At 33.5% G+C, this 14,232-nt stretch overlaps 1 protein-coding gene across 1 annotated transcript in view; it reads right to left on the minus strand.

Moving 5' to 3' along the window:
* Positions 1-1,884: 1,884 nt before the first annotated feature.
* LOC132555013 (ankyrin repeat domain-containing protein 27-like) overlaps positions 1,885-14,232 on the minus strand; it is a 62,952-nt gene continuing 50,604 nt past the window's right edge. The window contains exons 24-25 of the mRNA XM_060219347.1: positions 7,995-8,073; positions 1,885-7,128 (exon numbers count right to left, since the gene is read on the minus strand). Of these exons, the coding sequence (XP_060075330.1) occupies positions 6,203-7,128; positions 7,995-8,073 (1,005 nt within the window). The 3' untranslated portion in view covers positions 1,885-6,202. The remainder of the gene's footprint in view (positions 7,129-7,994; positions 8,074-14,232) is intronic.

Consider the following 14,232-nt stretch of genomic DNA (forward strand, 5'->3'; position numbering starts at 1 on the left):
TATCAAGTAAAAAGAAAACCAGGAGATCCTAGATGGATATTGGCGACCACTATTGTTTGATCTTCATTTGCTCTTTGAAAGTTGGATCTTTACCCCCCCCCCCCCCCCCCCCTGTTTTTGTTCTAAATGATCAGAAATCTGAATATTGTAGAAATAGATATAATCTTTACCTGCCAAAGCCAAAATAGTTGCCTAGAAACATAATCATGAAATTTGAGGGAGATCCATTCAGAAGTTTTTAAGAAAGAAGGATAACAATCTTTACTAGATGTAATCCAAAATGGCTGCCTGTCGACTGTTTTATTTTTTTTTTATAATCCCAAAATCAGACAGTTACATCTAGGGACCGAGAAAAAATTAACATGAAATCTTAGAAAGATTTACGCAGTATTGCTCAAGAAATAGCGATAACAAACCTGAAAAATCAAAATCCAAGATGGTTGTCTGTCAGCCATCTTGTTTTTCTGATTAGTCCCAAAATCAAATGGGTAAAACTAGAGCCCAAGGGAAACATGCAATTGAAATCTGAGAGAAGGATCCATCAAGTACTTTTCAAGAAATAGCGATAACAAATTTCATTAAAAACATACAAGATGGCCGTCTGTCAGCCATTTTGTTTTTCTGATCAGTCCAAAAACCAAACGGGCACATGTAGAGACCAACGGGAACACACTTATGAAATTTGAGAGAGATCATCCAGTACTCAGTCTTTCTGAGAAATAATAGAGATAACAATCCTTACTCGATAAAATCCAAGATGGTTGCCTGTTGTCCACCTTTTTCTACTGATCAGTTCCAAACCAAAACAGGCACAACTAGGAACCAAGAGGAATCTATACATGAAATTTGAGAAAGATCTATGCAGCAATTCTCAAGAAATAGCGATAATAAACTTTCGAAATTAAGTCCAAGATGGTCACCTGTCAGCCTTTTTGTTTTCCTGATCAGACCCAAAATTAAATGGGCACAACTAGGGATAAAGGGCAACCTACATAGGAAATTTGAAAGATCCACCCAGTGCTTCTTATGAAATAGTGATAACAAACTTTCAAAGTCAAAATCCAAAATAGCCATCTGTAGGCCATGTTGTTTTTCTGATCAAACACAAAATCAAATGGGCACAATAAGGGACAAAGGGGAACCAACTTATGAAATTTAAGAAAGATCCATCTAGCACTTCTCATGAAATAGTGAAAACGTACTTGCAAAGTCAAAATCCAAGAATGCTGCCTATCGGCCATTTTGTTTAGAGCCATTTGAATAACCCACCATTTGATACTAGTTGGCTTAAAACTAACTTCATTGGGGAAAACAAAACCCATTAACAAGTTAAAAATCACAAAATTTGCAAAGTTTTCTTGCTTTGACTGTATGTGTAATACATCAATAGAGCTGACACACCTACATGCACCTGCAGACTTTCTAGTCGTGAATACTTCTGTGATAAATAAACACTGGTCGGTATGTAAATCTCTACTTTAGTATGGCTGATAATTCTTATCTGCAGTTGATGTTGTAATCTACTCCAGAGTATATGTAAGCTGATATCAATTCTGAAGTATTTAAAGTCTTAAAAGGAGTCCTTTCAAATTTATGACATGATGAAATCTGGCATATTATGCAGGTTTCAGGTTTATTGCTCTATTTCCTTTTCAGGTTTTTTTTTTTTTTTTTTTACATTTTCCTTTAACTCTGATCTTTCCCCAGTCGACTCTTAAATTCAACACTTTAGGACTTGAGCAAGACTGACTAGCCAAAGGAGGTATAAAGCAATTTAATTCTCTGTTCAACTCTACTATATTTAATTGTAAATTTGAATTGAAATGTGTCTCTATTTTTCTTTTGTACCATCCTTGAAAACAGAATTCAACACAAATCTCGTCATTACTGTGGTAACTGTTTTAATATCACATAAATGTAACAAAAAAATACTATAGGCTAACAGTATGATAACAATAGGTACCAATTGTGTCGATGATCTCTTCCGCTTTATATTAAAACCACCTGTATGCTACATTATAGCAGAACCTCGAAAAATCACAGTATTGTTTAGGGAGCAACAACGTTATCAGACAAGTTTCACAATGAATATGACAATATTGCAACATTTTATACTCTTTGAGAACATTCTGTGTATCATAAATAGATTACACAATGAGATCTACTAATTTTGAAGCAAATGATTTCAATCCAAATTACTTCATCTGAATCATCTCATAACAAAAATTGTAAGGCCATCAATAAACATGAAATCTTTCTTATTTAATCAACACTTGAAAAATTGAGAATATTTTCAAAATAAAGCTAAGTGTAAACATGGAAAGTTTGAAAATTCAAAAAGAAACCATTCTCTTTAAAATGACATTGTCTATAAAGATGAGGAATTCTGTTGTTGTTTTTTAAACACATATCACAATATTGACTAATCTACATGCTGTACACGTCAATGACATAATTTATTGTGATATGGACGGAAAATGGAAATTATCATCACATTTTACTGTACAACTTGACATTTAATAATTAAGTTATTCATCAATAACGTTGAACAATATTCAATTGTATGTATGGAAATCTTACCAAAACCTACAAGAAAACATCATTATCAAGTATATTTAATCAATTCATTTTAGAAAAGTAATCAAAATGACACATATGTAGACATTTCTCAGATAGAAAATAACACATCTGCTTCAGCAAAGTTAAAATATCACATAATGGGCAATTTTCAGGCAAGTCCAGATTGAAAATAAAATTCAAGAGTTTCAGAATTTTGAAATATCACATATAGGGCTATATTCAGTAATTTTTAATTAGATCACATTTTCGAGTCAATTTTAAAAATTGCACAATCAGTAAAATTCATAATTCATCCCAGTTTAGCAACAATTTGGTCAGAGAATTTGTGTTCTTATCTTGTTTGCAGAAATATAATTGTAACAGACACAAAACCCATTAAACAAATGATAAACTTTCTTTAAATCAAGTCAAAGTGTTATTCAAAGTTTGTCAGGTGTGTAAGATTTCAGGATATTCAATTCACCTCTCTTAATATTTCTCATGTTCTAATAATCAGTGTGCTGAGCACTTATTCTAATAGCAAACATGCTCATAAAACAATAAGTTTTTCATATAGCTATATCCCATTGTCAAATCTGTACCTTCTTGTAACAGCCTAGTTATGATCATACAGTGACGATGTTGTACATAAAATCACCTGGTAAATGATATTGCAGACTAACAAACAGTATTGTTACAGAAGTGTTTAATATCAAGTGTTTGAGATTTGAATTCCTAGCTCATGTTCTTCAATGATGGTGGCGGTCTTTCCTTTTACATATGTTCTCCGACCTATCCCAAAGATTGGGGAAAGGTAAACATATATCATTACATATAATATTATAATAGCTATATCCTTTGCCAACTGTAAATCTCCAGAGGTGCATAAGAATAGCAATCAAAACGAAGTGTTACAATACACTTTGACAATAATATCTGATTGGGTGATGACATTTATTCTTTGGTATGTCCATACAATAAAACAAAAGATCCCAAAGCGATCTTGGCGCCCACCATTGTTGATCTTTATATGCTCTTTAAATATTGGAAATTTTGCCTCTTTTTCTCTTCTCTGGTTTTGCTTTTAATGATAAGACATTTGAACATTCCTTTGCAGAAATAAATGATAATCTTTAACTGCCAAATCCAAAATGACCACCTGGAAGCCATTTTGTTTCTTCTGATCAGTCCCAAAAGCAAATGAGCACAAGGAGAGATCAAAGGGAACATACATATGAAACTTGAGAGATATCCATTCAGTACATCAGCAGAAATAGCAATAACAAAATCCAAGATGGTTGCCTGTCGGCCATTTTGTTTTTTTGATCATTCCAAAAATCAAATTGGCACAACTAGAGACCAAGGAGGACCTACATGTGAATTTAAGAAAGAGCCATCCAGTACTTCTCAAGAAATAGCGATAACAAACTTTCAAAGTCAAAATCCAAGATGGCCACCTTTTGGCAGTTTTGTTTTTTTCTGATCAGCTCAATTTTACATAGGCACAACTACAGACCAAGGGGAAACCTATATATAGAATCTGAGAAAGTTCCATCAAGGACTTCTTAAGAAATAGCAATAACAAACTTTCAAAGTTAAGGGAAGCTACATATGCAATTTGAGAAAGATCAACCGAGGACTTTTCAAGAAATAGCAATAACAAAAATTGTTTATGGACGGATGGACAACAGACCACGGACCATGAACACAGAGCGATATTAATATAGTGATCTGAATCATAGTGTTAATTTACAGGAAATTGATTCCTACATTGCATTATCCTTCATATGGTAAGTAACCAGTAATGAGTTATATACAGGGACTTTCAAATTTCAAAATTTACAAATAGTGTTATTTTCAAAAATTAAGAGTTGAACATCATTGAGTAGGTAACAAAAACATGTTTGTGTCATTGTGTTATACAAAGCAGATATCTTTTATCACAGCATTGCACATACCTGGGTATATCACTTCAAAGAATGCCAAATTTTACTGTGTTGCAAATTCTAGTTAAATATATAGAGTTTAAATTTTAATTGTCTTAAAATAACTTTTCATTGATTGAATCTTCAATGTTAATTGATAAATCTGTTTTTTTACCAGCACCAGAGTAATCAAGTACTCATTAACTAACACTGATATATTAACTAGTATGGGTTAAATTATTATCATTAAGCACTCACAACTGTTTCTAAGTTATAATTAATTACCATTAATTAGCACTCAAATGTTTTTAGTATCAGTTAAATTGTTATTCATTTAGCACACATGACTTTTCAAGTGTCCATTAAATTGTCATTAATTAGCACTCAAAACTTTTTCTAGTACATGTTATAACTGCCAGGTATTTTACCTTAATGAACAATATTATTGGCTGAAATGTCAATAATTAGCACTTAAATACTTAATTAGTAATTGTTAAATTTCTAATTAATTAGCATTCCAATCTTTTTCAACTTTTGCTATTACCAATTAAATTGCCATTAATTAGCTCTCAAGACCTTGACAACAATTTCTTAAGTACCAATTGATTAAAACAGATGAAAAAATATAACATACCTAACCAACACCAAGGGACCAAAAGACCCTATGCCCCTCACCAAAGGGTAATGTTAAATTCTGCTCATCTAGATGTTTTGATGCAAAAGTGAAATCTGCCCAGCAGCTTGGAGGGTGTAACTTTTGTTTGTAACAAACATAGCATTAACAGTGATTTTTGTTTAATTATATTTAACAAAGCACCACTATGTTAACTCATTATCTTTTCAAATAGCTGTACTGTACTATATAACAGTATTTAAACATGGTCTCATGCATTTTTTTCCGTTCATTTTTTCTTCAATGAAGAAAACAAACCATTGCATGGTATACACATTTTAAGACTCACCATTGAAAGTTATTCAAAATCAAGATTTAGTCCTTTTACAATTTTATTGCATATATCAATCAATTAAAAATGGAGTCTTGAAAATGTGTTTTTACTGAAACCCGACATTTGATAATCTTTTCAGGAGTAATAGTGTTCATGTTTTATTTTCAAAAGGCCTTATCAATTCAATCATGTATATAAACAATCATATTAAATTAATACTGGTTTGATGTCAAATTAAGCAGGAATAAAGTATAGTGCATGTATATCATGTGCAGTAGAACCTCATTTGACACAAAGCTGTAAACAGTAGGAAGATGATATAGAATCTGATGTTAAGAATACAAGCCAGCCTCAGAATAAAAATTACATTTTATCAACAAAATAATTTGTAGTCTTCAATTATTTTGTGTCAGCAAATTACGTTTTAATATTTTTAATACTTTTTAGTACATGTCAAGCGAATTTTTAACATTGTGAAATACTGTAAAATCACCAATATTCGGGGGATTTTCATTGAAATCGTGGGTACTCTAGATCTGAATTCATATGTTAATGAATGTTAAAATTAAGTAGATTTATTTAGCTATATTTATCCACAAATCAAAAGTCCATCAAGAAGTAATTTTTGGAAAACCACAAAAATTGATTCCCATGAAAATACATGATTTTACAGTACTTCAAAGCTCAAATCTAAAATATTGAAAATCCATCAAGCATATTACAATGACTATAATGCATACGAATACTCTATCTACAGAACTTATCACAAGATTACACTGCCTTGCTGGCTAGCTGAGGAGATCTCATTTTATTCCTCTCCATCTCTTCAAAAATGTCCCCTTCAGATTCATACTCAGTTGAACTCTCTTCATTCATAAGGCACACTGTGTTATTGTCTTTGACTTCTCTTTTTCCTGTAATTTGAGACAGTTCTGATTCAGTTGTCTGTGTCATGGAAATGCTTGATTTTTCCATGACTTTTGCTTCGTCTGTAATATGTGAGTGTTCTGATTCTATAATCTGTGTTGTTGAAGTGCTTGACCTCTCCTCACAGGTTTCTTCAGTATAGGTCAAACCTGATAGATCTTTGACCACTTGTACGTCATCAGTAAGTGTAACTAATGCGCCTTCAACAAACTGACTGGAATGATCAGGTTGACCGAGGCATTCACTTACCACCTCATTGTCTGCACCATTATCAAACACATCCTCGTTTTCTATTTCTGAAACAGATTTGTCAGATGTAACTAGGAAATTTTCCTGGATGTTATTTCTTTCTAAAGATATATCTTTCACTTCCAAACTTTCATCTGATGATGATTCTATTATACTTGAAGCTCCTTCAAGACCCTGACTTCTATCCCTGGCACCCTTGTTACAAGCACCATCAGCACTGTGATTTCCATCCTCTGCTTTATTGTCTGACTTCATCTCACTAACTGAAAGTCGATTAAAGATATACAAAGGGTCACTACGGTCCAGGGACTGGACATGCTTGAGATCTCGCAGGTCAAACCTCCTAATGGAATGTTGCTGTCGAAGCATAGTAACTGCTTTATCGGAGTCATCTCGAACTATTGTGGATTTGAGACTCACTCGGGCATCAAATTCACGGATAGCCTGATTCAAGGTGTTCAGCATTCCTAAATCCTTGGCTTCAAAGGCTGAGAAAAGATCATGGATGGATACAGGGGAATCTGTTGACAAAGGCGGAAAAACATTAACAAGATGTCACAGATAAAGGCAAAACAGCAACGTGAAAATAATTCATAGTTGAAGACATTTTTTTAGGTATCCTGTTGCCTGCTTAAAACCATTTTATTGATAATATGTATACTAAATTTATGTAAAATAATTACTAGATTGTGAAAACACTCTAAAATTTGCAAAAAGTATACCATTTATCATTTGTTACCTCAGGTTTTCAGTTTTTTTTTTATTATTTATGTTAAATGTTGATAGGAGATCAAGCTCACAATATCAATAAACTGATGTTTATTATCATTTAACATCTTAAAGGCACACAAAAAATGATGGCATATTTAAAAAGCACAAAAGAACAATGATGATATATGTCAAAGGAACAAAAGAATTGATGATACATTTGAAAGCATACATGTACAATCATTGATAAGATGTTTTAAAGAAACACAACAAAATGACAAGGATGATAGGTTATAGGCACACATGAATTGATGACATTTAAAAGGCACACATGAGTTGGTGACATTTAAAAGACATACATGAATTGATGACATTTAAAAGACACACATGAATTGGCGACATTTAAAAGACACACATGAATTGGTGACATATAAATGACACACATGAATAGGCGACATTTAAAAGACACACATGAATAGGCGACATTTAAAAGACACACATGAATTGATGACACTTGACAGACAGGCATGAATTGACGAAATTTAAAAGACATACATGAATTGATGTAATTTAAACAACACACATAATTGATGACACAATTGAAAGATACACAGGAATTGGTGACACATAAGGATGTATATTTGAAGGATACTTCATTTTACTACAAATAGATTCTTACTTTGCGAGCCAGATTGCTTGTCCTCTACAGGTGACTGTTTGAGTACACACTTGGCAAGTAAGGATTCAATCTCAGGGTTCTACAAACATACAAAAGTGGACTTTTTGTTTATTTCCTTGTTTTTATTTATGAATAATTTGCACAAATGTACCTTAACATTGGACAGGTAAACAAACAAGGCACTACAGCTTTTCAACAGAGATGAAAATTGTTGGCCATCAATCTGACAGGCTTTTCACCTATAATTCAACCTCTTACCTAAAGGTCAACCATTTTCACAAACATGATAGTCAATCATTCGATTTATATATTACATATTTAGACCCTAGACTGTACAACTTCAGGTTATTTATTTGTGTTACATGAGAACTTTCTTCATGTGACCCCTTCCGAAAACCTGTAGTAGACATTTGACACATTAAATTCTTACTACTTTCAACAGTAATTGAACACAATATACAAATTACTAAATATCATCACCATCAATAAATTGACCTGTGACCTCAAAAGAGGGTTATTCATATCATAAAATCTGATAGCAAATGACCCCTAAATCTTACATGTGAAATATCAAGATTCTAGACCTTGTGGAACTTGTGGAAAAGTTTTTCAAACTTTGTTTCACAAAATTTTCAATTTGAACTTTGAATATTGGATTTTACAAAAAAAAATGTTTCCTGAGAAATGTTATTTATTTGTAACCTTACATAACATATCCAATGATGAATTTAATACATACAGTCGTTAATGAGATAAGGTGGATAATGTCACCAGTTTGTGAAAATCCCTAAAATACATGACAATGTATCTACTTAAGTTTGATTCTTCTCCAAACCAGATTAATTTTACTCCTTTGAAGAGAATTGTGCATTACAAAGATTCAAAATACCCGGAGGTAATTGCTGAGACAAAATGAATTTGTCAGAATGAAGAGAATTTTAGATTAGAGTAAGTCAGGTTAAGATATATTGCTCTAGGTTTAATCCATTACTGTAGCTCAGAATAGGTAGATGTGTGGACAGACAAGGGGCACAAACAACTGAAAGTCTGGTATACACAGGTCTTCATACTACAAAGAGACAGACAGATGGAATTACAGTATGCAATCATCTTTTAAATATCACTGCAAAAGGTAACAGTTCACATCAAAAGAAATATAAAAACCACTGAAAAAATTTAACATAGTTCAACTATCGAAAATCCCTCCTAATTTCCATGAAATGATTCCATACTGGTTTACAGGAGGCAAGATGTCTGACCTTCACCTTGGGTCATGATGACAACACCAGACAGATAAAACGGACCACACTAAGAAAGTCAAGCATGCAAGTTATATGGGTTTTCCCCGGAGAATGGGGACACGGTCTCCTTGGTATTCCCTATAATGAGCACTAACAATGCAATATAATTGGTCCCGTGATAATACTATGCTGTCGTCTCCAGACCGTGGCACAGTCACCCAACAAGATTAAAATATTGAACCTAGTCAACATAGGCTTGACGATGACCTTGCTTTACTGACGGTTTGGTATCAGAGCAATGCCTCATCAGCTTATCATTGCTAAATCTAGATCTATTTTACAAGCAATTCACTAACTAGACAAAAAGTTAACCTGTCGCAAAAAGAATTTTTTCAAAATTTTAAAAACTTTCTATAAAAAAAATTTCTTTAGAATTATTATGTTTTTTTGCTATAATTAAGGGGAGGCAATGTGTGAATGTCCCATCACGCACAGGTCTTGTCCATAAAGTAATATTACTTCTGATATATTGCTGAAACTGACACACACCATAAAGCCTTCTAATACAACAAATAAGGTTGAGTGGAAATCAGTGTAAAGGAATGCCTTTGAGGATTGTAAACATAACACAACATTTAGATTTTACAGCTGATAACTCTTGCCCATCCTCGCGTCGATATTTTATGATTTGCTTCCCATTGTAAAATAAGTTGTTTTTCTAATCAAATAGGTTAAATCCAGTTAACTCTTCATGTTGTAAAAGAGTGAAGAATGGTCTAAGGACTTATTGAAAGTTCACAGCGCCATTGATTTCCATAGGGGACTGATAATGGAAACATGTTTAATGTTTTGCAACAAGCTCCAATATTTTGCCATATGCTGCAATTTAGTTTAATGCTAAAAGGTGGGCTGAGTTTTAATTCTTTTCCTCTTGTTTCCTACCATCATCCTACAAAAATTCAAAGGTAATGTGAAAAAAAAAATTGAAGACTTAACTATATCTAACAGAACAAATTACCAAAGGTGTTTTCTGTTACATAATTACACCAATTCTCCATTTCCATGCAAATTTACAGGAATATATATAATTATCTACAGTGTTAGTGTTGTAGTGTAAAATAGATGGTGATATTTCCTGCGGAGAACACATGCATGATCTATCTAGGGAATAAGACCTTTTACATAAAGAGAAATATGGCAAGTACACTCACTTTGTTTCCGCGTTAAGGGAGGAATTTTGCTTGTCTTACCCCAGTATATAGTTTTAACAGAAGTCTCACAGAATGAGATATCTTCTCAGTGTACAATGGAACCTTTAGATTTCTTTGTTAGTGACATATCTATCCTGCAATAAACTCAGGGCACAAAGACCTTCATCAACAGTTTAAGTGTAATAAATTACTGGACACAAACTTTATTGATGGATAAATAAAGAACACCAGTGGATTATTTTGTAATAGTCTGGACACTTTCTCATAATAGCATGTCCTAAATAGTCCAGGAATTGTTTAAAACAGTGTTTCCTTGCTAGTCCAAACATGTTTTATAATAGTGTTTCTGTGCTAGTCCAAACATGTTTTATAATAGTGTTTCTGTGCTAGTCCAAACATGTTTTATAATAGTGTTTCTGTGCTAGTCCAAAAGTGTTTTATAATAGTGTTTCCTTGCTCGTCCTGACATGTTTTATAATAGTGTTTCCAAACTAGTGTTTCTGTGCTAGTCCAGACATGTTTTATAATAGTTTTTAGTTCTGTGCTAGTCCAGACATGTTTTATGGTAGTGTTTCCTTGCTCATCCAGACATGTTTTATAATAGTGTTTCCTTGCTCGTCCAGACATGTTTTATAATAGTTTTTCTGTGCTAGTCCAGACATGTTTTATGGTAGTGTTTCCTTGCTAGTCCAGACATGTTTTATAATAGTGTTTCCTTGCTCGTCCAGACATGTTTTATAATAGTGTTTCCTTGCTAGTCCAGACATGTTTTATAATAGTGTTTCCTTGCTCGTCCAGACATGTTTTATAATAGTGTTTCCTTGCTCGTCCAGACATGTTTTATAATAGTGTTTCTGTGCTAGTCCAGACATGTTTTATAATAGTGTTTTCTTGCTAGTCCAGACATGTTTTATAGAAGTGTTTCCTTGCTAGTCCAGACATTTTTCATAATGTTAATTTTCTTGACAGTCAATACAATTTTTTTTTTTCATAATAATACTTTTTTAATTCAAGCACCTTTTGGAAATACATGATTTTCTATGCTACCATGGAAAAATTTGTTCTGAGAATTTATGCTAGTAGTAGACAGCATGGATGCTGTAGCAAACTTTTGCCAGGCAAAAGACTCATATTGGTTCTGTATGCACAAACAATCTGTTGTGTTCAGGATATCAGGATAGTTTTCTGTGTGTATAATTTGTATAAAAGCTTTACAAATTCGTCATTTTGCTTAAGGATCAAAACATATAAAACTGAAGACAAAATTCTTAACAGAATACCAACCTGTAGGAGCTCTCCAATTACAAAGATCAAGCATTACATAATTACAAACAGTATATCTATGAATGCTCGGAGTCTGATCATAGAGTGTCCATCCATTATCATAAAGATAGATCCTATCAAGACATTGAGATGTCTTACTGCTTTCTTCATTAAGGTTTTCCCTCAAGATATCAGCTTTAATCAAAGAAGTATTTGTCTATGTTCATCTGATAATTAATATTTCTTTACTTTAAAACAACGAACAGAAACTTTACGATTCAACTGATACTTCTGATATTTCTAAACAAGAGATCCCCCACCCACCACTTCCTCCCCCAGATGACAGATGCCAAAGTATCCCTATCGCTCACTTGACTCTTTGGGCCAGGTAAGCTAACAAGAGCCCCATAGGCCTTAACGAACACCTGAGGTCTTCATGTATTTGGACAGTTTAAGAACCTGTCCTTCAGTCCCAGCACTGGGGCAGACAGAACACAACTGATATATGCTTACTCACAAGGTTTTTATTGTTTATATAAACTTGGTTGCCTTTCAGCCCATCAATCTAAGGCTTACAGATGTACTCCACAATCTCCACATAACTTATTTTTTTTCCCTGATCAATCTATTAGGTTTTAATCTTGACTAATGACCTCTAAAATCTAATAGGGTGTAGGCCTTGGTGGATTGATGCTCTAGTGTACGTAGGTACAATGAGTTATGTTGTAAACCAGGCTTTCAAGGACCCGACTGACTTATGGATTCACACAAAAAGTGATTCCTGCAAATCATTTATATTTCAAGTGGGATTTATTTTCACATTTATGTGCAAGGAGAGACAATTGGGAATTCAAATCTTTTGCAATGATTTCTACGATTTGGTTACCAATATCAGAATCTTGAAGACTCTAATAGCTCATTGTTCACAAATTTAAAGTCATGTTGGCAAAATAAAGTATTCACAAAATCTAATGGATTTACAGTACAGTATAATAACCCTGTTATGTCTGTGGAGAGGAATATTGAATGTAAAAAACTAAAACACGACGTTCATTGTTAAGGGGTGAATTTGACACTGCTGTGCTGAATAAAGTATTTCCAAATCAAACACTGGCCAATGTTTCCTTAACTGCAATGACTGGGATTTGTCTGACGGTTTCTGCTTTTCCAAACGACTGGACATCCAACAGCTAAGAGGATGTACACCTTGAAATGGACATTGGTAGCTATTTGCTGTCCATCACGATGCAGGACCGAGACAAGTGAAATATTCATGGCCCAGTGTGATTGGGGAGATTACCTGACTAGCCCATAAACTTGACCAATTTCCAATCTGCCTCATTTATCATTTAACACAGTTTCAGTCAAATTGAAATATTCATGACCCCACAGCAATTAGGTGAATGTCCTGAAACAAAAGGACAATCCCTGTACACTTTGGTCAGTGAGTTAACACACAAGTTATACGTTTTTTTCCTAGATAATTACACAGATTGGCTAACTCTGTCAAGCAAACCTTATTATCTATTTAATGGATCATGCATGTGTTAATCTATCTCACACATGCAATGACTGGACATAACATCTTCATTCTTTAATATGCACCTGATGCCTTAACACTATTGACCTCTACACTCTCAATCAGGGGTCGGGCTTATCATAAGACTATAAAATTTAAATAATTCTACAGATATGCACATGTTATAAAACCAGTAAATTCATGGGGGATTTATTTTAATTGATTTTGTGAGTTCTGTTTCTCTATGAAATAGATTTTTTTGGAAAACATAAAAAAAAATTGGGCTGCAAGAAAAATGTATGATTTAACAGTAGGTAAGAGAGGTTACAAGACAATGAAATCTATCTAAATACAATAGATAGTTTTCAAATATCATCTATAAAGCAATAACTGTAATGAATGAGTTCATTATTGCTATTCAATTTACCTAGAAGATAATGTGCTATAACAAGATTGGCTAAATTAGTTACCTTTATTGCACATTCTTCAACCAGCTAAGAGTACATAATGATATTCTGTGTGATTCTATGATGATAACCAATGGATACAGTCAATTGATCTAATGAATCAGTGTCCCACTACAGTAATTCTACCAGAGCAAAGTGCTGGAGGACTGGACAAGTACAGACGTAAAACATCTAAATACACATATTTGTTGTCAACTTTTGAGTTTGCGATCACATTGACGAAGAGCCTACAGAGGAATTATATAGCTATTTTAGGTGACTAATCTCCGAGGTCCAATGCCTGACATTTTCGACAAAACATGACCTCTGGGGTGATGTAGTCAATCACCGAGAACACAATCAGTTGTGATTTTAAATATTCATGAACGACTTTACTTGTAAATGGACGAGACATATCCCTACTTTGGAGTAGCGCCTTGACATGATATATGTGTCTGGTGGTGAATTCCTGTCTGTTGAGTTTTACCCCATGTTACCACATATCTCACAACTACCTATAGAGTCTGTGTGGTGGATGAACGGAACCTACAGCTTCAG

This window comes from Ylistrum balloti, unplaced genomic scaffold (genome assembly GCF_031769215.1).
Source record: "Ylistrum balloti isolate Yb309-2 unplaced genomic scaffold, AGI_CSIRO_Ybal_v1 Utg370450, whole genome shotgun sequence".
In the NCBI taxonomy this organism is placed as follows: Eukaryota; Metazoa; Mollusca; class Bivalvia; order Pectinida; family Pectinidae; genus Ylistrum; species Ylistrum balloti.